This window comes from Engystomops pustulosus, chromosome 7 (genome assembly GCF_040894005.1).
Source record: "Engystomops pustulosus chromosome 7, aEngPut4.maternal, whole genome shotgun sequence".
Taxonomy (NCBI): Eukaryota; Metazoa; Chordata; class Amphibia; order Anura; family Leptodactylidae; genus Engystomops; species Engystomops pustulosus.
The window spans coordinates 132,306,933-132,331,696 of NC_092417.1; the positions used below are offsets into that span (position 1 = coordinate 132,306,933).

General features: G+C 41.4%; 2 protein-coding genes across 2 annotated transcripts in view; one reads left to right on the plus strand and one right to left on the minus strand.

Moving 5' to 3' along the window:
- Nucleotides 1–24,764, minus strand: part of LTBP3 (latent transforming growth factor beta binding protein 3) — an 88,196-nt gene that overhangs the window by 15,517 nt on the left and 47,915 nt on the right. Inside the window, exons 13-20 of the mRNA XM_072117836.1 lie at nucleotides 21,858–21,989; nucleotides 18,940–19,068; nucleotides 12,398–12,526; nucleotides 12,187–12,315; nucleotides 6,073–6,240; nucleotides 4,313–4,396; nucleotides 3,014–3,142; nucleotides 2,325–2,462 (exon numbers count right to left, since the gene is read on the minus strand). Of these exons, the coding sequence (XP_071973937.1) occupies nucleotides 2,325–2,462; nucleotides 3,014–3,142; nucleotides 4,313–4,396; nucleotides 6,073–6,240; nucleotides 12,187–12,315; nucleotides 12,398–12,526; nucleotides 18,940–19,068; nucleotides 21,858–21,989 (1,038 nt within the window). The remainder of the gene's footprint in view (nucleotides 1–2,324; nucleotides 2,463–3,013; nucleotides 3,143–4,312; nucleotides 4,397–6,072; nucleotides 6,241–12,186; nucleotides 12,316–12,397; nucleotides 12,527–18,939; nucleotides 19,069–21,857; nucleotides 21,990–24,764) is intronic.
- Nucleotides 6,849–9,852, plus strand: LOC140068820 (uncharacterized). The gene is made up of 5 exons (XM_072114206.1): nucleotides 6,849–7,372; nucleotides 8,037–8,249; nucleotides 8,369–8,487; nucleotides 8,934–9,007; nucleotides 9,108–9,852. The coding sequence occupies exons 1-4, from the start codon at nucleotides 6,849–6,851 to the stop codon at nucleotides 8,936–8,938; spliced, it is 861 nt and encodes a 286-aa protein (XP_071970307.1). The 3' UTR covers nucleotides 8,939–9,007; nucleotides 9,108–9,852.

The window sequence follows — 24,764 nt, forward strand, 5'->3', positions numbered from 1 at the left end:
ATATTACATTTAGCAGGTGTGAAACTAATTATTTTGTGTTTGTTGCACATTTTTTTGAATTAAAAAAAAATTCTCTATTTGAATCAAAATTGCATGAATGCGCCTCTGTCTATAAATTCCTTATTGCTATTGGTTTAAATTGGTTTTATATTGGTCATTTTATTTTGTCAATAATGCAACAAATCTCCAAAAAACTGTTAATGTACCATTTTCTGTTGATATATAATGCTATTTGTATGAATAAATAAATGTGTTTGTGGTAGGTTGACTAGATTGTGAGCCCCATTGGGGGACAGGGACCGATTTAGCAGGCTCTGTGCAGTGCTGCGTAATCTGTGTGCTTTTTATAAATATAGGAATTATTATTATTACCGTATTTTCTGGACTATAAGAAGCACTTTTTCCCCCCAGAAAATGGGGAAAAAACAGTGGTGCGTCTTATAGTCCAGATGTAGCTGCAGGAGGGAATGGAGGGCACCTGGCTGCGCTCCCCCTGCTGATGCTGGTATTAAGCGCAGCACTTCACAGTGGAGCAAGCACTGTCATCTCCTGTGTCGTCCTCCTCATAGATTGTAAGCTCTTGTGGCCATTGTACAAGCACTGTCATCTCCTGTGTCGTCCTCCTCATAGATTGTAAGCTCTTGTGGCCATTGTACAAGCACTGTCATCTCCTGTGTCCTCCTCCTCATAGATTGTAAGCTCTCGTGGCCATTGTACAAGGACTGTCATCTCCTGGGTCCTCTCCTCCTCATAGATTGTAAGCTCTTGTGACCATTGTACAGGCACTGTCATCTCCTGTGTCCTCTCCTCCTCATAGATTGTAAGCTCTTGTGACCACTGTACAAGCACTGTCACCTCCTGTGTCCTCTCCTCCTCATAGATTGTAAGCTCTTGTGACCATTGTACAGGCACTGTCACCTCCTCTGCCCCCCTCCTCCTCATAGATTGTAAGCTCTTGTGACCATTGTACAAGCACTGTCACCTCCTCTGCCCCCCTCCTCCTCATAGATTGTAAGCTCTTGTGACCATTGTACAAGCACTGTCATCTCCTGTGTCCTCCTCCTCATAGATTGTAAGCTCTCGTGGCCATTGTACAAGCACTGTCACCGCCTCTGCCCCCCTCCTCCTCATAGATTGTAAGCTCTTGTGACCACTGTACAAGCACTGTCACCTCCTGTGTCCTCTCCTCCTCATAGATTGTAAGCTCTTGTGACCATTGTACAGGCACTGTCACCTCCTCTGCCCCCCTCCTCCTCATAGATTGTAAGCTCTTGTGACCATTGTACAAGCACTGTCACCTCCTCTGCCCCCCTCCTCCTCATAGATTGTAAGCTCTTGTGAGCATTTGTCACATATACTCATACCTATACAGCCCTGGTAACTCTTGAGACCCAATGACTAAGTATCCGTATAATTCTATCTAAAGATAGACGGCGGTATCCGGGAGAGGAGGAGGGGGTGACCTCTGCTCGCCCCTGCCCCTCTCCAAAGAGGAACATGGCTGCACTGCACCGCCCAGTTACATTACTGTTACTTTATTAAATATTTTAGCATACTATTTGGGGAAAAAACATTTTTTCTTATTTTTCCTCCTCTAAAACCTTGGTGCGTCTTATGGTCCAGTGCGTCTTATAGTCTGAAAAATACGGTATGTTATTTGTTCATAGAGTGTAAGCCTGACCCCTAGTGGCTGTTTATTATTATTATTGAGAGCTGGAGGATTTGGGTACCACATTGCCTCTAGGCTGCCTGGAGTTTTCTACCAACCAAGCCCTTCCCACACTGCAGACCCTCATCATACTAGGAGGGCATTGATAGTCATGGGATGAAGGACCTTTCATGACATCATAACCATGTGATTCTGTTGAAAGGCAACAAAGGTATATAATATCTATGTGCAGGGGTGTATATATGCATGAAAGTGTGTGGGTCTGTGTGAATGCCTTTATTATATGCAGTGGTGCTGTTTGTGTATGTGCGTTATCTGTGTAGTAGAGCTGTCTGTGCATGCCTCTCAACCATTGAGCCAAACAATCTCAGTCCCATTGACTCCCCACATCACCTGCCCGCTCTCTGCCCCATCAAGCCCAAAGTGACATGCGGGGCAGAAAAGCTTAAAAACAGGCAGAGAAGGGCTTGATACATGCATTGTCCACCCGTTTTATGTAGACTTCCCCTGTTTCTCCAGCATAACTCACTTCAAAATCGTTCATTGGTGAAAAAAATCCCCCTTACTTTTTGCCTGAAATGGGGCCCTGTGGGGGCTAGGTGTCAGCTCCCCCTCAACTATTAACTATTAATGGCTTATCCTTATCTGGGCTTACCTAATTCAGGATTGGGCATGCAGCGCTTGTGTTCAGCGTGGTATTGCATGTGAATAGGGCAGCGGCAATAGAAGGATCCTTGAGTATTTATGCACTGGCCATTTATGCAGTTTGACTCATCAACGCACTCATCTACATCTGTAGGGAAACACGTTGAAATATTTTATACATCACTTTACAGGCTGTAATTATACAGTATCTGTTTCAATTATTATATCATTATTACAAGATACAACAAAAATACTCAGTAACAAAACTGGAATTGGACAACAACCAAATCCATTTGTTTAGTCCAATGTTGATTGAATAAACAATACCTTGAGAATGAAATTTTAAAATTAATCACATGGTGCACTGTATGGCAGAAGCACCTGTTAGTGACCCTATTATTTCCTTTAACATGTCAGGCATCATTGCATATGTAAAGGACTTATATCCAAGAGGAAATATTGAAGAAAGCATTGTGCTGTATTAGGCTTTTTACATAAGAGAGTAAGGAATACTCAAAATTAATGTAAACTTTGCCCCATCAGCTCTGTATTATGGTTTTATATGGACCATTCCTAGTTGTTTAAGACTCAGCTTGGGCCTGTCAGTGACCTCCGTCAGGATTTGAACAACATAAACAGTCCTTGCTTTACTGTCACATCATTTAGCTTTGTATTTTACCAGTTTTAGTTTTTTCTTACCCATACATTGAAGTAATCGGGTATCATAATAGTACCCATGTTTGCAGTAACATTCATAACTGGGTTGGGTGTTTACACACTTTCCTTCCTTGCAAATTTCTTGTCCGAATAACTCACATTCATCAATATCTATAAAAGAAAAGAGATTCAAGTTAGAGGTTGTAGCAACTCCAAACACTGGCTTATCCCCTGGCAAGTCCTAGGGATGTCTGTGTTAAAGCATGGTTGATCCTTCAGTCTTAATATATCTGGTGTTAAAGAGGTTGTCCGAGTTTTTGAAAAAAAGATAAAAGTGGCCGGGACAGGGCTGCTTAAAAAAAATAAAGATGTACTTACCTCCCGGTGCCCTCCCCTATCCAGCGCTGCTGTCACTCAATGCTGTGTATAGGGACGGATAGGTGTGCCCGGCCACGGCCGTCCGGAAGCTGAATCCAGCGCTGCTCCAGCGGCCATGTTTGTTTACATGGCGCCCGGACCGGAGTGACAGCAGCGCTGGATACGGGAGGGCACCGGGAGGTAAGTACATCTTTATTTTTTTTAAGCAGCCCTGTCCCGGCCACTTTTATCTTTTTTTCAAAAACTCGGACAACCCCTTTAATGAATACTCAGCATAGCACTCCCCAGTTCCTCAACACATGCAGAAAGGTTACCGACCCAATAACCGAAGTAGCTGCAGGCTCTTTTGGACACTAGTCATATGTCTAAGGGCCCAATCACATGGGTTTATGCAGGGCTGACAAGTTATAATTATAATAGTGCAGTATGTGAAAACCTGCTCACCTGGCAAAAGTGAGAGATTTGCACTATAACAAAGTACAAGTAATCAATCAAGTGGTTTGGAGGATTTAAAATCCTTTTTATGATGTACTATTTTATGTTGTATTAGCCTCTTCATCATGCCGATAAATAAATATTACTACAGGTGGTCCCCTACTTAAGAACACCCGACGTACAGACGACCCATAGTTACAAATGGACCTCTGGATATTGGTAATTTACTGTTTGTTAGCCCTGGACTACAGTAAACATCTATAATAGTTATAAAAAGTGCCTGCAATTAAGCTTTATTGTTAATCCTGGTTCTTAAGACAATCCAACATTTTTAAAATCCAGTTGTCACAAAGACCCAAAAGAATTCTGTCTGGGGCTACAATTATAAAGTATACAGTTCCGATTTACATACAAATTCAACTTAAGAACAAACCTACAGAAAATATCTTGTGCGTAACTGACTGTATAAAGTTTATAGTATTTGACTGATTTCCTAGACATTTGCTGTAAAATGGCATCACTTCTTACCTCGGTATGTGGGTATACCATAACTTATGATATCAAGGTCAACAATGAAGCCTATCCCATCTGGACATAGTGACAGAAACTCAGCTGAAAGTACATTAAAAAAAGTTTTTAAAGCAAAACAAAGTGACAATTAGTGTTATGAACAATTACCTAAAGAAATAGATGATGGTTTATGTCAATTTAGGTACAATACATGCAGACAAAAAGTAGGAAAACTAAACCAGTTGTTTTTAGTGTTAAGTTTACTAAGAATCCACCAAAGATTTGGAGAATAAACGAAGATAAAAAGGAGAGGTAAAATAACTGCATGATCAGTTTTATGGATTTCAAACTATGTTGCAATAAATAAAAATAACTAATAAAAACTAAAAAACTAATGGACGGTTTTCTGTGTTGAGATACCATGTACATTGTCCATGCTGTCCTGCAACTCACTGCCCTAACTACTGGTGTAAGGATCTGGATAGCCATCGAACACATCTTTTAGGCAACATTGTCAGGTAGTAAAATGAGGAATACTGACAACTTGAAGCACTATAATATCCTGCTTCGACATGTTACATCTCATGGCAGGGCCATACAATACAAGGATTCATATAAAAAGAGTCTATTAAATTATAGAAATTGGGGTTTAGTAAAAGTACAAAGAGCCACTAAACTAATAAAGGGGCATGGAGGATTAGCCATGAGAAAAGATTATGGTACCCCGATGAACAGGGCCAGATTAAGGTTGGTGGGGACCCCCATTGAATGTATACCAGACAGGGAACAGCAATCACTATATCCCACTCCCCAGAAATAACTATATACAGCATCCCCTGTAATCACTATGTACAGCACCCAGTATTCACTATATACAATTCCCAGAAACCACTATATACAGCTCCCCTGGCAATCACTATATACAGACCCCCACCGCCATTTTATACAGCTCCCCAGCAATCACAGTATACTTAGTAATCACTATATACAGCCCCCAGTAATCACTATGTATAGCCCCCAGCGATAACTATATACAGCCCCCAACATTACCTATATACAGTCCCACAGCATTAACTATATACAGCCCACTATAATAACTATATACACCCCCTATAATAACTTTATACAGTCACCCTATAATAACTATATTCAACCCCTATAATAACTATATACAGCCCCCATTAACTATATACAGGCCCCTATAATAACTATATACAGCCCCCCTATAATAACTATATACAGTCCCCCTATAGTAACTAAATAAAGCCCCCTATAACTATATACAGTCCCCTATAATAACTATATACAGTCCCCTATAATATCTATATACAGTTTCCCTATAATAACTATATGAAGCCCCCTATAATAACTAAATACAGTCCCCATATGATAACTATATACAGTCCCCCTATAATAACTATATACACCACCCCATAATAACTATAAACAGCCTCCCTATAATAACTATATACACCCCCTATAATAACTACATACAGTCCGCCTATAACAACTATATACAGCCTCCCTATAATAAATAACTATATGCAGACTCCTATTATTGCTATATACACTCCCCCCATAATAAATATATTATATATATCTAAGGGCAAAGTGGTGCCCCCCCCCCTTTGATCCGGCCCTGCTAATGAAGCTGGAGTGATGGCAATATGTTTGGGGCTTCCTTGCCCACCTACACTGCTTCTCAATAGAATTACACATTTCGTGCTTTCTTTTTATATATACATTTTTTTTCATAAAATAATAGAAATATACCATACCTGAACTGTGTACAGGACAAGGGTAGATCTCACAGTGGTCTCCCCATCCAGCACCCAGTGAACAACAGCACTGCTCTCGTGTTACATTGACAGCAAGAACGCTGTCACAGAAAAGAGTGTCATCCAGACTTAAGAAGCAGTCCTTGAGAACTAAACCACGAGAAACCTCTAGAATAATGAAAACAAAGATTTCAAAACTGAGCCACCATACACGGAATAATACAGATGCCTCTGCAATTATAATGGTTTTAATTTAAAATATTTAATCAGAGCTCACATGTACAAGCCACCTCCATATATTGAGAAATAAAAAGGAGACTGCGCTCCTCTAAGGTAGATATTTTTAGTAAAATAGATTTCCCAAACTTTTTGCCCCTTTTCAGGGTGGGGGCTTACCTTTGATAGGCTACATAAAAGCCTTTCATTAAGCCTCCAGTTGAAGCTGCCAGACAGTTGTTTACCATGTGTAGGATGCACTCGGTGGCAACATGTGAAGGAACCCAGCGGTGGTGATAGGAACGGCTCTGCCTGGAAGTTTGTAGGTTATTTTAGTTCTTGTAGGTCACAAATAGTGTCTACACAGTAAAGTCATCGTTTAAGTTTTATTAGTGAGACGTGTTTTGGAGATGCACCGTCTCCTTCTTTAGAGCTAAGGTTAAAAAATATAAATGTACATACAAAAAAATAAATATGTATATATATATATATATATATCTTATCTAAATATATCTATACATAGAGATATATACCTTGAGGAACTACAAGATGAGAGTAATATGCAAGAAAACATCCCACCATGTATAAAGAAAAAATCACAACGCTTCCCCCCCTTAAACACCTGTCCTGCGGTAGATTTATTCGTGAAAGTGGTCTCCAACGAATTCTCACAAGTGTACCAACAGGTTAGTCACGATAATCTTTCTAAACAGGAAAGACAATGTATAAATAATCTGAGACATGATAAAACCATTGTAATTAAGCAGGCCGATAAGGGGGGGAACGTGGTGGTATGGCCACATACATTATACGAGAGGGAGGCGTATCGTCAGCTTAATGACACACGCTGTTACAAACGCCTCACGTTTAACCCATCCAGCAAATTCACAAGTGAATTGAATAAAATCCTCACGCAAGCAGTAAACAACAAAACCATCAGTAAAGAACTATCTGCTTCTCTCCAGGTGTCTGATCCCGTGACTCCCACACTGTATCTTCTACCAAAGATACACAAGCATGCGACACAACCCCCAGGAAGACCCATAATCTCGGGCCGTGGATGTCTTACAGAGAATGTGAGCAGGTTTGTTGATTACCATCTTAAAAAGATTGTGGGATGCCTTCCGTCATATACTAAAGACACCACAGATTTACTATGTAAAATCGATGGGCTACATATCGACAACGATATGTTACTGGTGACTTGCGACGTTGAGTCGCTGTATACGTGTATCAGACATGCCGACGGGATACGTGCAGCACAATTTTTCCTTTCTATGGAAAATTTGACCACTGAATTTTCCAATTTCCTGCTACAACTTCTCGAATTTATCCTGTGCCACAATTACTTTGTCTTTGGGGGGTCCTTCTTCCTGCAGCTCCAGGGTACAGCTGTGGGGGCGGCATGTGCGCCCTCATATGCAAATCTGTTCCTGGGGCTGTGGGAGAGGGACCTACTCAACAGCGATCGACTTCCATCAATGGACCGGGTCGTTTTTTGGACCCGCTACATTGATGATATTTTGATCGTTTGGAAGGGTGGTTTGACGGATCTTAAGGAATTCTTCTTTTGCCTCAACCAAAATCCTTACAACATCAAACTCACCTATGAAGCACATGAAACTACTGTCACTTTTCTTGATGTGAAACTAACCAAAGATAGCAATGGTTTTTTACAAACCAATGTATTTTGAAAGGAAACTGCAGTCAATGCGCTTTTACACGCTGCATCATCTCATCCTCCGCAGACCATTCGAGCTGTACCAATTGGGCAGTTTCTTCGAGTACGCAGAATCTGCTCCACAGACACGGAATTCGAGATACAAGCAGAAAAACTCAAATCCCGTTTCCGGCAACGAGGCTACAGCAACAGAGCCATTAAACACGCATACTTTAGAGAAAAGGCCACCTCACGTCAAGCCCTACTGCATCCATCACCCAAACCATCAAATCCATCCAAGGTAAGATTCATCACGGATTACCACACACAATGGCAGAATATGAGACAAATATTGACTAAATACTGGCCCATTTTATTATCAGACCCCATAATATCCAAATACATCTATTCCCAACCCAGTGTAACGGCACGACGCTCTAAGAACCTTCGGGATCTACTGGTGCGCAGCCATTATGAATCAGCACGACCAAAGACGATCTTTGAATCAAAACCACCAGCATGGGGCTGCAAACCATGTGGTAAGTGCATAGCCTGTCCCAATATTGCACGAGCAGTTACCTTTCAGGACTCCACGGGACTATCTGAGTACAAAATAACACACACAATCACGTGCAATACACGGGCGGTTGTGTATTATGCAACCTGCCCGTGTAATCTGATATACATTGGCCTCACCACACGTGAACTAAAGGTCCGTGTGCGGGAACATATGAGGGACATAATTTCTGCCAAAGATGCTGACTTCAACACAGAAGGCAGACCTGTTGCCCAGCATTTTAGAATGCATCATAATGCCGATCCTCGGGGATTGATGGTCCGAGGCATTGACAGGATTTTGACCAACATCAGAGGTGGACCAGTACAAAAACAACTAGCGCAACGAGAAGCCCGTTGGATTTGGACACTAAAAACACTACAACCAAATGGTCTAAACGAAACACTTAGCTTCGCTTCCTTTTTGTAGGATGATTTCTGTTAATTTCTGCTTCTGTGTCCGCACCCAACCCAATCTGCACCCGAGACGTCCTCAGGGCCCCAGTGAGTATGCCATCCATTGGCCTTGATTTAAAAAAAAAAAAAGTTTTTTATTTTTATTTTTTTCTTCATGTTTTTAACTCACTTCTCTCCTTTCTCATAGTTGTTTGAGCCATAAGTGTCCTACATTTGATGTGACGTACATTATAATCACCTGTCCTACAAGTTCCTGGTGTTTCCATGACCTGAAATGGATGCAATATCGGTCCTTCTCTACAAACCAATAACTGCATTGGAGACCAATAATTATATTGAAGAGCCATCACATTAAGTTCCCGATAGCTAAATTTTGGAAACTAGTATTTTTTCTGCATTTCTATTATACTAACTCTCTGGCAGCTAATGTTTAGGCACATGCATATTTAACACTACAACGCACTTTATAGATTATGCCCTCCCAGGCATTGAGTCTTTCGATATCTCACATAATGAGTGTTCATAATTTGTCACTTATGTTTGTCATCTCACCTCCCTCACTGTGTGTCCCTCACTGTGTGTCACCGGATTCACTCCCTCACTTTCCTTCACTCCACATGTATGTGATCACTAAGTCCATGTATATATCAATATTTGTATTATATAAAAAATCTTTTATGGAATGTTCAGATATACACAGTTCATGTCTCCACACATCTATATCACTCACGTTTTTATGCCTGTCATATTCCATTGCTGTTATTATCATTATTTTTATACTGCAGAGAATTAAGTCTTAATTAATGTTTTTATGTATACAATTCCCTGATATACTAATCGTCATGTTTTTTGTTATGCCCAATTTTTAAGGACACTATATATATACAAATCCGGGAGCCTTTCTCTCACCAGAGCTCATCAGTCATGCCATAACGATATGCGCCAAAAAAAATCTTTTTGGCGCACGCTCCGCATTTTGGCCCCACAGACGTTTTTGTGCGCACGCTCACATTAGTCGCACTCTTGTTTTTGTGCACGCGCGCCTCACCACGGACAATTCACGGCATTCACATCCGACGGCTCCCACGAGATCTCGCGACACTTTAGCGCCATCTTACCTCCACCACATCACTGAACTCTGCTGCCTGATTGGCTCCTGGTTCCTTTTTAAATCTGGCTCGTCGCCCTGTTGATCACACCCCCAGACGAAGGCTGTTCCATCAGCCGAAACGCGCGTCGGGGTTGCTGCTATCCTGGGCAACGATCACAATATGGGTAAGCTCGTTACAAGGTTCTTATGTATTGATTATTAGGTTACCAATTCTTTATTTTCCACGCTTCCCATTATGACTGTTTTTACACCCTCATTTGGCCATTGTTGTCTTTACATACCATTCATCTAGGTGTTATGATCAGTTGCCTGCGATGCAACTCTTGCTTGTGTCCCCTCCCATAGTGGGTTCACTTTTAACCACTCTTGTTGTCATTTGACCCAATAAAATTTATACTTTGTACGATTATTAACGTTTTCCGGCTGTTCATGTTGGTCTTTTTCACCCCTCTTTGTTTGGGGGTTGAAAGATAGGTTTTGATAGAGATATATACCGTATATACCGGCGTATAAGACGACTTTTGAAGACTGAAAAATCTTCAGTCTGGTCTGGGGTCGTCTTATACGCCGGTAATGTTTCTTCTCACCTTTTCCGCGATCCACCGAAGCTCCGCTGCTACGCTCCAGCCGCCGGTGACAGCTCCGTGGGTGCCAGCGTCGCAGAGAATATGACGTCGGCGCGCGGCTGACGTCATATTCTGTGAGCCACCAGCGCTCAATGAGCTGTCACCGCCGGCCGGAGTGTAGCAGCGGAGCTTCGGTGGATCGCGGGAAAGGTGAGAAGCTGTTGTATTATTAATGTGCCAAGCAGGCTGGCTATATAGAGGGGGAGGCGGCAGGATGCAAACTGGGGGGGCGGCATTCTGCACAATTGGGGGGCCGCCAGGCTGTATAATAGCTGGCTGTATACTGGGGGTACAGGCTGGCAGTATACTAGGGGGGGCAGTTTGGCTATATACAGGGGGGCTGGCTGTATACTGGGGGTACAGGCTGGCAATATACAGGGGGAGCTGGCTGTTGGAAAAGGGGTAGTCTTATACGGCAAATATATCTTAAACTCTATATTTTTAACAGGAAAGTAGGGGGGTCGTCTTATACACCAGGTCGTTTTATACGCCGGAATATACGGTAGATTTATATAGAAAACCTATTTTAGAAAAAGTGTATGTAAGTCATTAAGGACAAAAGTTTTATAGAGAAAATACTTTTTAACATAATTTGACAGACAATATAAAGATTTTCAAATAACATAATTCTATTGTAAATCATCTTATAAAAAAATTGTATGCATCTTTCTCATTTATGCATACAATCTTTTATCTAATGATTTACAATAGAATCATGTTATTTGAAAATCTTAAAGGACATCTACCACCAGGACTGTAAACCAAGCACACTGACATACTGGTGTGTGTCCTCTACTAGGATCTGCTGTTCTTTAGCTTCTTATGCCCTGGATTTTACAAAAAAGGCCTTTAAAATTATGCAAATGTGCCTGAGGGGCTCTGGGCTCCTTAGATGTTAATGTGGCCTGGAGTCCCTCTGGCTCATTTCCATAATTCTTTAAGTCAGAGTGCTTGGTTTACAATCCTTTAACCTGGTGGTAGATGTCCTTTAATATCGTCTTTCCAATTATGTTCAAAAATATTTTCTCCATAAAACTTTTGTTCTCTCATGATATATTATGACTTGCAAACAATTGTTCTAAAATAAATCTTTATGTAACTTTTTATGTACTTTTTAAATGTATTATTTTTTGTATATGCAGCTATATTTTTTAAACCTTAGGTCTTAGAAGGAGATGGTGAACACCATTTTTAACCTAAAAGAGCCTACAACCTTCAAGTGAGGGCCATTCTAGTCACCACCACTGGGTTCCTTCACACCTCTATATATAATCTGGTTGACCATTCAGTTGAACCAGACATACACCTGGGCCACTGGAGGGTAAGCATAGCACAACTAAACCTTCCCTGGATATATCAGCAAGTACATGATGCTAACATAGGACACTTTGTGAAAGGCACATGAGAATTCGGTATGCTAAAAGTAAAGTAAATAATTTTTATTAAACTAACAAAAAAAAGATACTATAGAGAAAATAACCACAGTACACTATAAAGAAAAATTACAATATAGAAATATAAGCGGTTACCTTCACATCTTTTCTGGTCATCACTAGGTGCATAGCCAGGGTCACAGATGCACATATATGACCCATCTAAATTCTCACACCTGCCATGAGGGGAGCAGATTTCCCGAAAGAGAGAACATTCATCTATATCTAAAATGATGCAACAAAATGATCAGCAAGCCACACTCAAGTCATACAGAAATAATGGCTGGAGAGTAGATTATCTTAGTACCTTGACAAAATTGTTGGATTCCTTGGTTATATAACCTGTATCCTTCAGGACAGACACATCGGAAGGAGCCTGGAGTGTTTATACATTGTCCTCCAACACATTGCTGTTGTGTTATACACTCGTTGATATCTGAAATACCAGTGTGAGAACTTTGAGATTGAGATCCATATTCAGTTCTGATCTTTTTCTCATGCAAAATCACAATGCATTGTAGTTTCTATAGAAATTTTTGCTTGTACTGTGAGGTAATTGCAAATTTTAGATCATGGTTTAACACAGTTGTGTAAATACGCCGTTAGTTCCATCAGGGTTAACTTCTGGAAATTTGGAGACACATCTACTGGCTATTCCTTGGAAATATTCAATTGCAGGATAGTGGATGGGATTGTTCTCCTTCCCACCACCACTTTAGACTTCATAGGCAGGCCACAAATTTTATATCTGACTTATGTCACTTGTGTGTAACCTTATGTGGTAATAGCAAAACACCAATGGATGAACAAAAAAGGAGATAGGTATTCCAAAATCTGGTCCTAAAGGTAATAACACCTGTGCATTACAAAAGAGACAGAATAAAAGACGACAAGAAGTAAAGGAGAGAGAAAAAGAATAAGGGATGGAGAAGAGAGAGAAGGGAAAAAAGAGCAGTAGAATAAGTGGCGGATAAATGGACCCTGAACCAGCACATCACTTCATAGTAGCTGTTCGTAGTTGTCTAAACTCTAGAGAGTCTTGAAACACAATCCAGTCATTACAATAACTCACAAAATTGTTCAAAGTGCCAGGAGAACTGAACAGCCATCAAAACAGCCACATCTGACTTGCGAGCCATAGGTTCCCAACCCCTGTCTTAACAGGGGTTGGGAACCTATGGCTCGCAAGCCAGATGTGGCTGTTTTGATGGCTGCATCTGGCTCGTGGACTGGGCTCGTGGTGGGGCAGGTGAAAAAATTTTAAAAAATGTTCTCACCTTTCCGATGCTCCCCCGAAGTTCCGCTACTTGAAGCAATTGCGCTGGCGTCGCACAGACTATGATGTTGGCAAACGACCAAGTGGACTGACTGGCTGTATACAGAAGGGGGAGCTGGCTGTATACAAGGAAGGCTGTACATATACGGGGGGGGGGGGCTGGCTGTATACTGGGGGGGCAGAATATATGTGTGATTGTAGACCTAATTCCGTGCTGTTCTTTAGAGACTATTTTCTTCCTTCCTTAATTCCTTCACACATTTCTCACACCTAATAGTAGTTCACTAATTAATCTTGGTTGTATAAATGTAAACTTAGAGGTCTTCTGACCTAGGTCTTCATTGCAATCTCTTAAGTGCAGACCTTAAGTGTTGTAGCATCAGAATGATTCCAGAATCAAACCAGGATTGAACCAGATTTGCACACATCATACTATATGTAAGTAACATATCACAAATAAGTTCACAAATAATGCTGTTTGTAGCAATCATCTTCCCCTTATTTTCATACCTTGACCACTAATCCCTATATTCCACCACCTCCTAATGAATTCTCTATATCACCATCTCTTCTGCCCACCCCATCGCTCTAGAGCAATATGGAATGCACGGTCAAACATCTAGACACCTGCAAACTCTCTGAGACTCTCCTACCTCTCTCTTCCATATCCCCATTCAAGGAGGTAGAAACTGCTACTACCTTCTACAATACCATAGTTTCTTCTGCCCTGGACTCTATAGCCCCCCCTCACTCTCACTACATCTAGACAACCGAACCGGCAACCCTGGAACACCAATCTGAGGCAGAGTGCCAGGAGAGCTGAACCGCATTGGAAGAAATCCCTCTCGAAGGAAGACCTTCTGTCAAACAAGCAAGCGGTCTTCACCTACAAATCTGCACTTGCATCTGCTAAACAGCATTACTTCATTAATCTTATATCTTCTTTATCTCACAACCCCAAACAACTATTTTCTACCTTTAATTCCCTTCTACCCTTCTTTCACTACTTCCATTTGCCTCAAAACTGGAACAACATGTCCACCTAGAACTATCTTCCTACCTCTAATCCAACTTTCTCCTTGACAATCTACAATCTGGTTTTCGATCCAATCATGCCACTGAGACTTCCCGGACCAAAATTTCTGATAACCTACTGTCAGCTAAGGCAAAACATCACTGCCCTGTTCTCCTCCTCCTTGACGTGTCCTCTGCTTTTGACACTGTCAACCATTCTCTCCTGCTGCAGACGCTTTGTTCTCTTGGTATCACCAACTGTGCCCTCTCCCGGATCTCCTCATACCTTTCCAACTGGACGTTCAGTTTTTATCACTCTCACACCACCTCTTCACCTCGCCCCCTCTCTGTTGGCGTCCCTCAGGGCTCTGTCCTGGAACGCTTCTTCTTCAACCTCTACAACTCTGGCCTGGGACACCTAATTAAGTTCTATGGCTTCCAATACTATTCATATGCAGATGACAAGCGGATCTATATTTCTGGTCGAGATATTTCCTCTCTTCTAGCCAGAATTCCTGAGTGTCTGTCAGCCATATCCTCCTTTTTCTCTTCCCATTTTCTAAAACTTAACATGGACAAAACAGAATCTTTCCTCCACCTAACACATCCCTACCACCTAACTGTCACAATTCATGGCTCCACACTCTCCCCGGTCCCTAAAGTCTGTTGCCTTGGAGCCACCTTATCTTTTAAGCCTCGCATCGAGGGCCTTACTACAACCCATCTCAAGCCTCCATCTCAAGAACATCTCTTTCATTCGACCCTTCCTCAATCCAGAGTCTACAAAATTACTAGTCCATGGCCTCATCATCAAAGCCATCCACAGCATGTCCCCTCCATTTATCTCTGAACTCATCAGACAATACCGTCCCACATGTAATCTCCGCTTCTCATATGACCTTCAACTTCAATTTACTACCATCCTCTCTTCTCACAACCGCATCCAGGACTTCTCCGGTGTATCTCCCATACTCTGGAACTCTCTACCAAAATGCGCCAGACTGTCCCCCACTTTCCAAACCTTCAAATGTAACCTGAAAACCCACCTGTTTAGGATCGCCTGTAATGTACAATAACTGCACTGCTCGCTCACCTTATGTCTCTACCCCCCACCCCCCCATATAGATTGTGAGCCCTCATGGGCAGGGTCCTGCTTCTACTTGTCTCCTGATCACTGCAGTTTTCTATTTTGTACGTGCACCTGTTTTTGTCTTAATGTCATTTATGTGACCCCCCTTACTGATCGTACAGCACCATGGAATAAATGGTGCTGTATAAATATATAATAATAATATATAATGGGGTGGCATACTGGCTGTATACAGGGGGACGGCTGGATATATACAGGGGGGGGGCTGGTTGTATACAGCAGGATGGTTAGCTGTATACAGGGGGCAGAATGGCTGTATACAGGGGAAGGGCTGATTGTATACAGGGGGGAGGCTGGCTATATAATGGGGGGGCTGGCTGGCTGTATACAGGGGCAGCTGGCTGGCTATATACTGGGGGCATGCAGGCTGCATTCTGGGGGGGCTGGCTATATAGTAGGGGGGCTAGCTGACTATATACTTGGGAGGGGCTGGCTGGCTAAATACTGGGGGGTTGTCTGGCTATGTAAAGGGAGACTGGCTATATACTGGGTGGACTGACTATATACTGGGAAGGGGCAGGATGGCTATATACTGGGAGGGCTGGCTGGCTATATACTGGGAGGCTTGCTGGCTGCCTATATACAGGGAGGCTGGCTGGCTGTATACTTGGAGGCTGGCTGGCTATATACTTGGAGGCTGGCCATGTATTGGGGGAGGCATGCTGGCTATTTACTGGGGGTGGCTGGCTATATACTGGTGGGTGCTGGCTGGCTATATGCTGTGGGGGCTATCTAGCTATATATAGGAGGCTGGCTATAAACTGGGCTGGCTATTTACTGGGTGGGCTGACTGGGTATATACTGGGGGGCTGGCTGTATACTGGGGGGCAGGCTATATACAGGGGGCTGGTTGTATACTGGGGGAGCTTTCTGGCTGTATATAGGGGAGGCTGTCTGTATACTGAGGGCGACTGTCTGGCTATATACAGGGGTCAGGCTGTCTGTATACTGGAGAGGAGTTGGCAGGCTATATACAAGGGGCACTGACTATTGACTTGGAGGGGCTGGCTGGCTATATACTGCGTCTCTCGCAGAATTATATTTTAAAATATATATTTCTTCGGTCTTCTGTAACAGCCTGCAGAGACGCGGCCATGTGTTCTGCCTGCCGGCGCATACTATTATGATGTCATATGATGCGTCAGTCTGGCAGGTAAGATGTTACAGAGGCATCGGGGCCGCGGGAGGGTGAGCATATAAGTTTATTTTTTTTATTGACTCGTGTATAAGCAGAGGTGAGGTTTTTCAGCACATTTTTTGTGCTGAAAAACTCAGCTTATACACTAGTATATACAATAGATAAACAGATGAATATATATAGCTCGCGGGCTGAGCCCTCTCTATAGCCGGTAAGTCTTTGCTGCATATTGCTAGCACCTATCGCACGTTTTCCCGCCCAGCATTGCCAACGTTGGCAATGCTGGGCGCCGCCATCTTGCCGTGGATCGTCGCTGCCTGTGACGTCATCAGGGAGCAGCGACCTGTCACTATGACAGCCTCGGGTCCTCTCGTTTTAACCCCTTCATTACAATGTGCTATCAGCACATTGTAGTGAATGAGGAGGAAAATCCCCATATACTGCCATACTGTAGTATGGCAGTATATGGTAGGATTGATCAGACAACCTAGGGTTAAAGTACCCTAGAAAGTCTGAAATATAGTGAAAGTAAAAAAAAAAAAATTATAATAAAAAACCCTAAAAATTCAAATAACACCCCTTCCGTAGAACTAATAAATATTAACAAACAGTAAAAATCATAAACACATTAGGTATTGTCTGAAAATGCCCAATCAAAATATAATAACAATTTTTCACTGCGTTTAACCCGGTAACGGAAAAGTCAAAATGGATCTGTTTTGCCATTTTGATGAATATTAAAAAATCAATAAAAAGTGATCAAAAGGTCACAGAGTCCTAAAAATTATAGCAATGAAAAAGTCATCAAAATTTGCAAAAAAATACACCACCCACAGCTCCGTACAGCAAAGTATAAAAAAGTTTTTGGCGTCAGAAGATGGCAAAATAAAAAAAACTATTTTTGAACAGGAGGTTTTAATTTTTGAAAATGTATGAAAACATTATAAAACCTGCAAAAATTTGGTATCCCCATAATCGCAACAACCCAAAGAATAAGGTAGACATGTCATTTGTGGCGTGCAGTGAAAGCTGTAAAATCCAAGCCCACAAGAAAACAGTGCAAATGCATTTTTCACTATTCTCACTGCATTTGGAATTTTTTTCCCACTTCCCGGTACACGGCATGGAATATTAAATACCGTCACTATGAAGTGCAATTTATTACGCAGAAAATAAGCCATCAAGCAGCTGTGTACATGGAAAAATAAAAAGTTATAGATTTTTGAAGGTGGTGAGTGAAAAATAGAAATGAAAAAACAAAAAAGGCCAGGGCGTTAAGGGATTAAATAAATCCAATCCACATGGGACGCAAAAAAAAAACATTGCAAATCATGTTTTAAAATTCGTTTTTATCTGTGCAGCTTTTGATTTAGCTTATGACTAAATAAAGCTGCTTCCCTCTGCTTCAAAATTTAACTTTTTTCTTCTCCTCCTTGAGGTCATGTACATCATCTGATACAAATGATCCAAGATTGCAATGTGCTCTTTGAATAGTGAGGATTCAAGTTGTTCCAGTTTTTGTTTAACCCATTGACAATCGCTCACAGACGTAGTAGAAAGTTTTTTAAAATAGTTTTAAAAGATATGAATGTAAAAAAAAAATTCAACACAAAAAACAAATAAAATCATAAACATATTAGGTATTGCCGTATACCAAAATGTCTGATCCATTAAAATATAAGAACAATTATTCCCGGTGATGAACCACCACATGCTATTTTGGCTTCGATAAAAATTTGAGTAAAAAGCGATGAAAAGGTCATACAGTTTATAAAATATCAATGAAGACAGCACACCATCCCGCAAACAATGAGACTTTACACAGCTCTGTACACTGAAGTATGAAAAAGTTACAGGTGTCAGAATATGGCGATACAAGGTATTTTTTTTTTATGTCAGGTTTTTAAACTTTTTTAAAGGTATTAAGATATTACTTAACTGTAAAAAATTGGTATCACTGTAATTGTACTGATATACTATATATAATAATAGTGGTGTACTGATATAATAATAGTGGAGAGGTGTCATCTTGACCATACATTGAAATCCGTGCAAATAAAGACCAAATATTAAATGGTGTCACTAGTTAATAAAATTTGTCTCGCATATAAAAAGACAAAATATAGCTTTGTAAACGAAAAAATCTAAAAGTTACAGCTTGTGAAAGAAGAGAAGTTAAAAACGCTAACGCAAACAAATTTTAAAAATTTGATCTAGAAGATGTTAAGAGCTTCATCAAGACAACTGAAGTCCCTTGTTTTTTAATCTCACCTTCACATAAAAGTGGTCTTCTAGTCTTTATTTTGTATCCATTTTGACATTCACATTTGTAGTATCCCGGAAAATTAACACAACTGCGAGAGTCACCACACATTCCAGAACGTGAACACTCATCCACATCTGTAAGGCAAACATTTCAGTGAGCAAAGCATACCATATGTGACCTTTCAATAAAACATAATGGACTTTTTAGTTCACATTATAATTAATGAAATCCATTTTTATTTTAGCGATAGTGCCTTACATTCCTATAGACTTTTTGGTCAGAAAGTCCTAATTTATACTAAATACTTTAGCTGTAAGATTGAAAATAGGTTTACATTAGAGATGGGCGAATTTGTTAAAATTAGTTTCGTCCCGATTTGCCGAATTTTTCGAAAAAATTCGATTCGACCCGAATCGACTCAAAACGAATCACGTTAAAAAAACAGGCATTTCCTGGCTGCAGAGGGCCTGTAGGGTGTTGTAGAACGTTGTGCCATGCTTGTGACACTGTAATTTCAGCGAAAATCACTGTATAAACTATGTGGATTTCACACGTAAATATGGCTGTAAACTAGAGCCCCCAAAAGGTATGGCAATGTGCGTTATACAGTTACCCCACAACTGACAGTGTAATTTCAGTGAAAATCACTGTATAAACTATGTGGATTTCACACGTAAATCTGGCTGTAAACTAGAGCCCCCAAAAGGTATTGCAATGTGCGTTATACAGATACCGCACAACTGACAGCTCACTACTGCAGATGCATGAATGTCAAACAGATTTCTTCCTATTCGATTTTGTCACTAAATAGAACTGCTATTTGGGGTATACAGATCCCCCTTAAAGAACAACCAGGGATTGGTCCACCAATCGCTACTGCAGATGCATGAAAGTCAAACAGATTTCTTCCTATTCGATTTTGTCACTAAATAGAACTGCTATTTGGGTTATACAGATTCCCCTTAAAGAACAACCAGGGATTGGTCCACCAATCGCTACTGCAGATGCATTAAAGTCAAACAGATTTCTTCCTATTCGATTTTGTCACTAAATAGAACTGCTATTTGGGGTATACAGATCCCCCTTAGAGAACAGCGAAGGATTGCAGCAAGAATCGCACAGTATAATAGCAGCAGCTGGACGCTACAACATGAAGTGTGAAGTGCTGAGATAGAAAATGGCTGGATTTTATAGGGCTGTGTGACATCACATAAGCCTGATGGTCACTGCTTGGCTTACAGGTCTGCAGATGTCATCGGGGGTGTTCCTTTCTCCTTCCCAGAGTTCTCTGCCCCATGTAACACGTTGTTCTCATGCCCATTTAGCAGAAACATGAGGGGAAAAAAAACAACTTCGTTCCCGCGAATCAGCATAAACTTCGGCTTCGTGACGAATCCAATTTTTCCTAACCGAAGTTAGAATCATTAGAAACGATTCGCCCATCTCTAGTTTACATATATAAATTATATTGGTTAAGTTGGTAAAATTGGTACATTTACAAATACATTTTTGTAGAATTTTCTGGTTAAAAAATATGCTAAGGCTACATTCACACAATGTATGCCCGCCGTTCCCTAAGTACGCCGGGCATACATCGGCGCTGTGGAGAGGAGCAGGGGATAAGTGCAGCTCAACCCCACCCCTCTCCATAGGAATATACAGCGCACGGCGCCGTATTACGTAGAAAGATAGGACATGTCCTATCTTTCTATGGGCTATGGAGCAGGACGGTACCGCACATATGTAGCACCGTACCTCTCCCGTACAGTGCCGTGAGCCCATAGAAGTGTATGGGCGATGTATATACGCTGTATATAAGATGGCCGTATATAAGTCCCCCATACGTTCATGTGAATGTAACATGACAAAGATGGTTTTACAAAATACAAAAGTAAAAAAAAAAACCTATAAAGAGACCTCCAGGGACTGGAAAGAATGTGAGAAAAAGAGAATTTGTTTAGAAAAAGCAAAACAGGGGATAACTTTTGGAGGTGCTGAAGGTATGGCCATAAATGACCCAGGAACCTTAGTGAACCAATAATATGTATCTTTCCCATAAAAAGGCCAGCACTATAAATAATAAATTAAAGTTGGAGATCTGGTACAGACTATGTCTTGAATCTTAAAGTTCTGCTTCTCATGGGATAGGTTTTGGGAATATTAGGGGGTGCATTCTTGCACCTACAACTTATATCCTCTGTGCCATAACTAGGAGAGGCTGGGCCCATACCCCGTTTCCTTTTCCTTAAAAATAGTATGGAAGTATGCAGACCATTGGAGATGGGAGGGGTGAGCTCCCCTTCCCCTCTCCATCTCCATAGGAGCCAGGCAGCCGCACTACAACTCTGGGCAGGGTAGAGAGATATGTAACAATTTAGGGTTTTATTGCTGCTTTTAAACAGATACAGGCGGTCCCCTACTTAAGGACACCCGACTTACAGACGACCCCTAGTTAAAGACGGACCCGTTTGCCCACTTTGACCTTTGAGAAGCTCTCTAAATGCTTTACTACAGTCCCAGACTGCAATGATCAGCTGTAAGGTGTCTGTAATGAAGCTTTATTGATAATCCTTGGTCCCATTACAACAAAAACTTTTGAAATTCCAATTGTTTTGTCTGGAACTACAATTATAAAATTTACAGTTTCGACTTATATACAAATTCAACTTAAGTACAAACCTATGGAAACCATCTTGTATGTAACCCGGGGACTGCCTGTAGTCATATTTCAGGTGTTTATAACATATCTCCAGAATATGTTGTAAAAACCCGACCAGTCAATGGAAGCACCAAAAAAAGCCAAGCAAGCAGTCTCAGCTATTTCCTATGCACATGGCATAAACAACTGTGATGGGACAACAACTTTAATGTCACCATGAGCAATTTAGTCAGGAGAAGACAAAGGAAAAGCAATTTTTCTTACCAACACAAGATCTTTGCCCGTGTGATACATTAAGCCTGTATCCATGATGACAGTGACAATTAAATGAGCCAGCTGTGTTTAGACACAAACCCTTTCCGTGACCACAAGGTTCACCCTTGCATTCATCAATATCTAAAAAGTGCAAACACAATAAAAGTCATAATCTTACAAGAAAAGGTGCAAAATGTTCTAAAAGCCTGTTCAAACTATAACATAGATTTTACTAGAAAGCACTAAAATTAGCCATTAGGAATGTGATAAAAAAAAAATCTTAGCTTGTATTTAATTAGCAAATATGTCTAACAATGCATCTTCACATATTCCAGCCCAGATATGACAATTCTCTTAAAAGGGTTCTCCAGCCATTAAGTTTGGATGTAATAAACTTTATCTGCTGAATAGCAAATTGTCGATTTAAACCAATTTACTATATTTAGCCATTTACAAGATATAACTAATGTTGGTCTATATTTACCTGGTTTGCTTCCCTTTTCTGTCTCCAAGGAAATTACCTGTAGTCTTGTCTTTTTGTCGTGCATGCGCAAACACTTCCTGCTTTCCAGCGGGCCATATGTTTACACATATATATGTGAACACATCTGCAGAGGGCTCAAAGGATCATGGAATTTGGGACTTGAAGTCCATACTACACCAAAAATCACTTATGTTTAGAAATAATGCGAGAAATTCAATAGAGAACATTAACAAGGACACATTAGGCCTTTAATTTTTTGGAATATAAAGAGGAATGCCCAAAATGTGGTAAACAAAAGGCAAATTTGCTACATTGTTTATGGGATTGCCCTGCACTTAGCAGGTTATGGAAAATGATGAGCAACTTGTTTGTTATGTATTAGATACCACAATTCAGATGGATATTTGGAGCTTCCTTTTGTCATTTTTACACAGCTACTGTTATTAAACATAAAAAAGGATTAGTAAATTTATTAATACTTGCAATTAAAAAATTGTGTTGACACAATGGATATCAACTCATATCTCCAAACACAGTGGCGTAGCGTAGCAGTTGCTACGGGGCCTGTAAGCTTCAGGGGCCCGGGCGGCGGCACAATCACAATGTCTGCAGATTGCGCTGCATTTCCGTAGCCGATCCGACCGCCGCCCGGGCCCTGCTATACGGCCACCTGTCACCCACCCCTGTGTTTCTGTCCCACCTACCCCTGTGTTTCTGTCCCACCTGTCCTTGTGTTTCTGTCCCATCCCGCTCCACCCCTGTGTTTCTGTCCCGTCCCACCCCTGTGTTTCTATCCCACCCGCCCCTGTGTTTCTGACCCCTACTTACCTGTTCGGTGCCGTGTCACCGGTTCGCCTGCCGTCTGTAAGTCCTCCAGGCTGCAATGCGCACCCCTTGTCATGTGACTGACGCGACCTAACGTCAGGTTGCGTCAGTCACATGACCAGAGGCGCGCAGTGCAACCTGGAGGAACCGAGCTGCCATTTTGAGCGGACTAGGAGTAGAACTACAGGGAAGAAGGAGTGTAAGTATATAAGTTTATTATTTGTAAAGTGAGGCATTTAATTAGTGAAGGGCATTTAATTAGTGAAGGGAGGCCACTAGGGGCATTAGTGAAGGGAGGCCGCTAGAGGCATTTAATAAGTAAAGGGAGGCCGCTAGGGGCATTTAATTAGTGAAGGGAGGCCTCTAAGGGCATTTAATTAGTGAAGGGAGGCCTCTAAGGGCATTTAATTAGTGAAGGAGGCCGCTAGGGGCATTTAATTAGTGAAAGGAGGCCACTAGGGGCATTTAAATAGTAAACGGAGGCCGCTAGGGGCATTTAATTAGTCAAGGGAGGCCTCTAAGGGCATTTAATTAGTCAAGGGAGTCCGCTAGGGGCATTTAATTAGTAAAGGGAAGCCGCTGGGGGCATTTAAATAGTAAAGGGAGGCCGCTAGGGGCATTTAATTAGTGGAAGGAGGCCGCTAGGGGCATTTAATTAGTAAAGGTAGGCCGCTAGGGGCATTTAATTAGTAAAGGGAGGCCGCTAGGGGCATTTAATTAGTGAAAGGAGGCCGCTAGGGGCATTTATGTAGTAAAGGGAGGCCGCTAGGGGCATTTAATTAGTGAAAGGAGGCCACTAGGGGCATTTAATTAGTAAAGGGAGGCCACTAGGGGCATTTAATTAGTGTAGGGAGGCCACTAGGGGCATTTAATTAGTAAAGCAAGGCCGATAGGGGCATTTAATTAGTAAAGGGAGGCCGCTAGGGGCATTTAATTAGTAAAGGGAGGCCGCTAGGGGCATTTAATTAGGAAAGGGAGGCCGCTAGGGGCATTTAATTGGTGAAGGGAGGCCACTGCTGGGCATGTTAATAGTGAAAGGGGGGGGCGCTGCTGGGTATTTTATTAGTGAGGAGAGATCCTTTTAGGTGTTTGGTGCATCATTCCTTACCCCTTATTGTAATTACTTTTAAAGCATTATAATTAAAATAAAAAAAAACCCTTATGTATGTTGAATGGGCAGGGCATGAGTGGCGGTGCTGTGGTCGGTCGAGAGTGGGCCCTGTGAAAAGTTTGCTATGGGGCCCAGTCATTCCTAGTTACACCACTGCCAAAACATATTAAAGGTAAGAATAAAGTGGAATGAATTAGTGTACTTGCAATGGTTGGGTAAAACCTAATATTTAAGAGATATAATCCAAGCAAATGGGCATATATTTGGCTACCAGTAGTTAACAGGCTTTTTTCTTTGGGAGAAATAGTAACTTTTTAAAAGACATAAGCTATAAATCGGTAGAGAGACATCCAGCAGTTGATAGAGTGGAAAGGGAAAGGAGGGTAAAGGGTGGGAGGAGGGGTTAAAAATCTGATAATGTAAGGAATAATTTATTTGTAATGTTTTTGTATGCAAGGTTATTTACAGAGATATAAGACACCATTCAAAGGAAGTC

Coding starts and splice junctions, on each gene's coding strand:
- LOC140068820 (XM_072114206.1), top strand. CDS start 6,849: ATGCAAGAAAACATCCCACCATGTATAAAGAAAAAATCACAACGCTTC. Junction 7,373..8,036: donor CTTACAGAGAATGTGAGCAG/GTTTGTTGATTA, acceptor CATCCTCCGCAG/ACCATTCGAGCTGTACCAAT. Junction 8,250..8,368: donor AACCATCAAATCCATCCAAG/GTAAGATTCATC, acceptor TTCCCAACCCAG/TGTAACGGCACGACGCTCTA.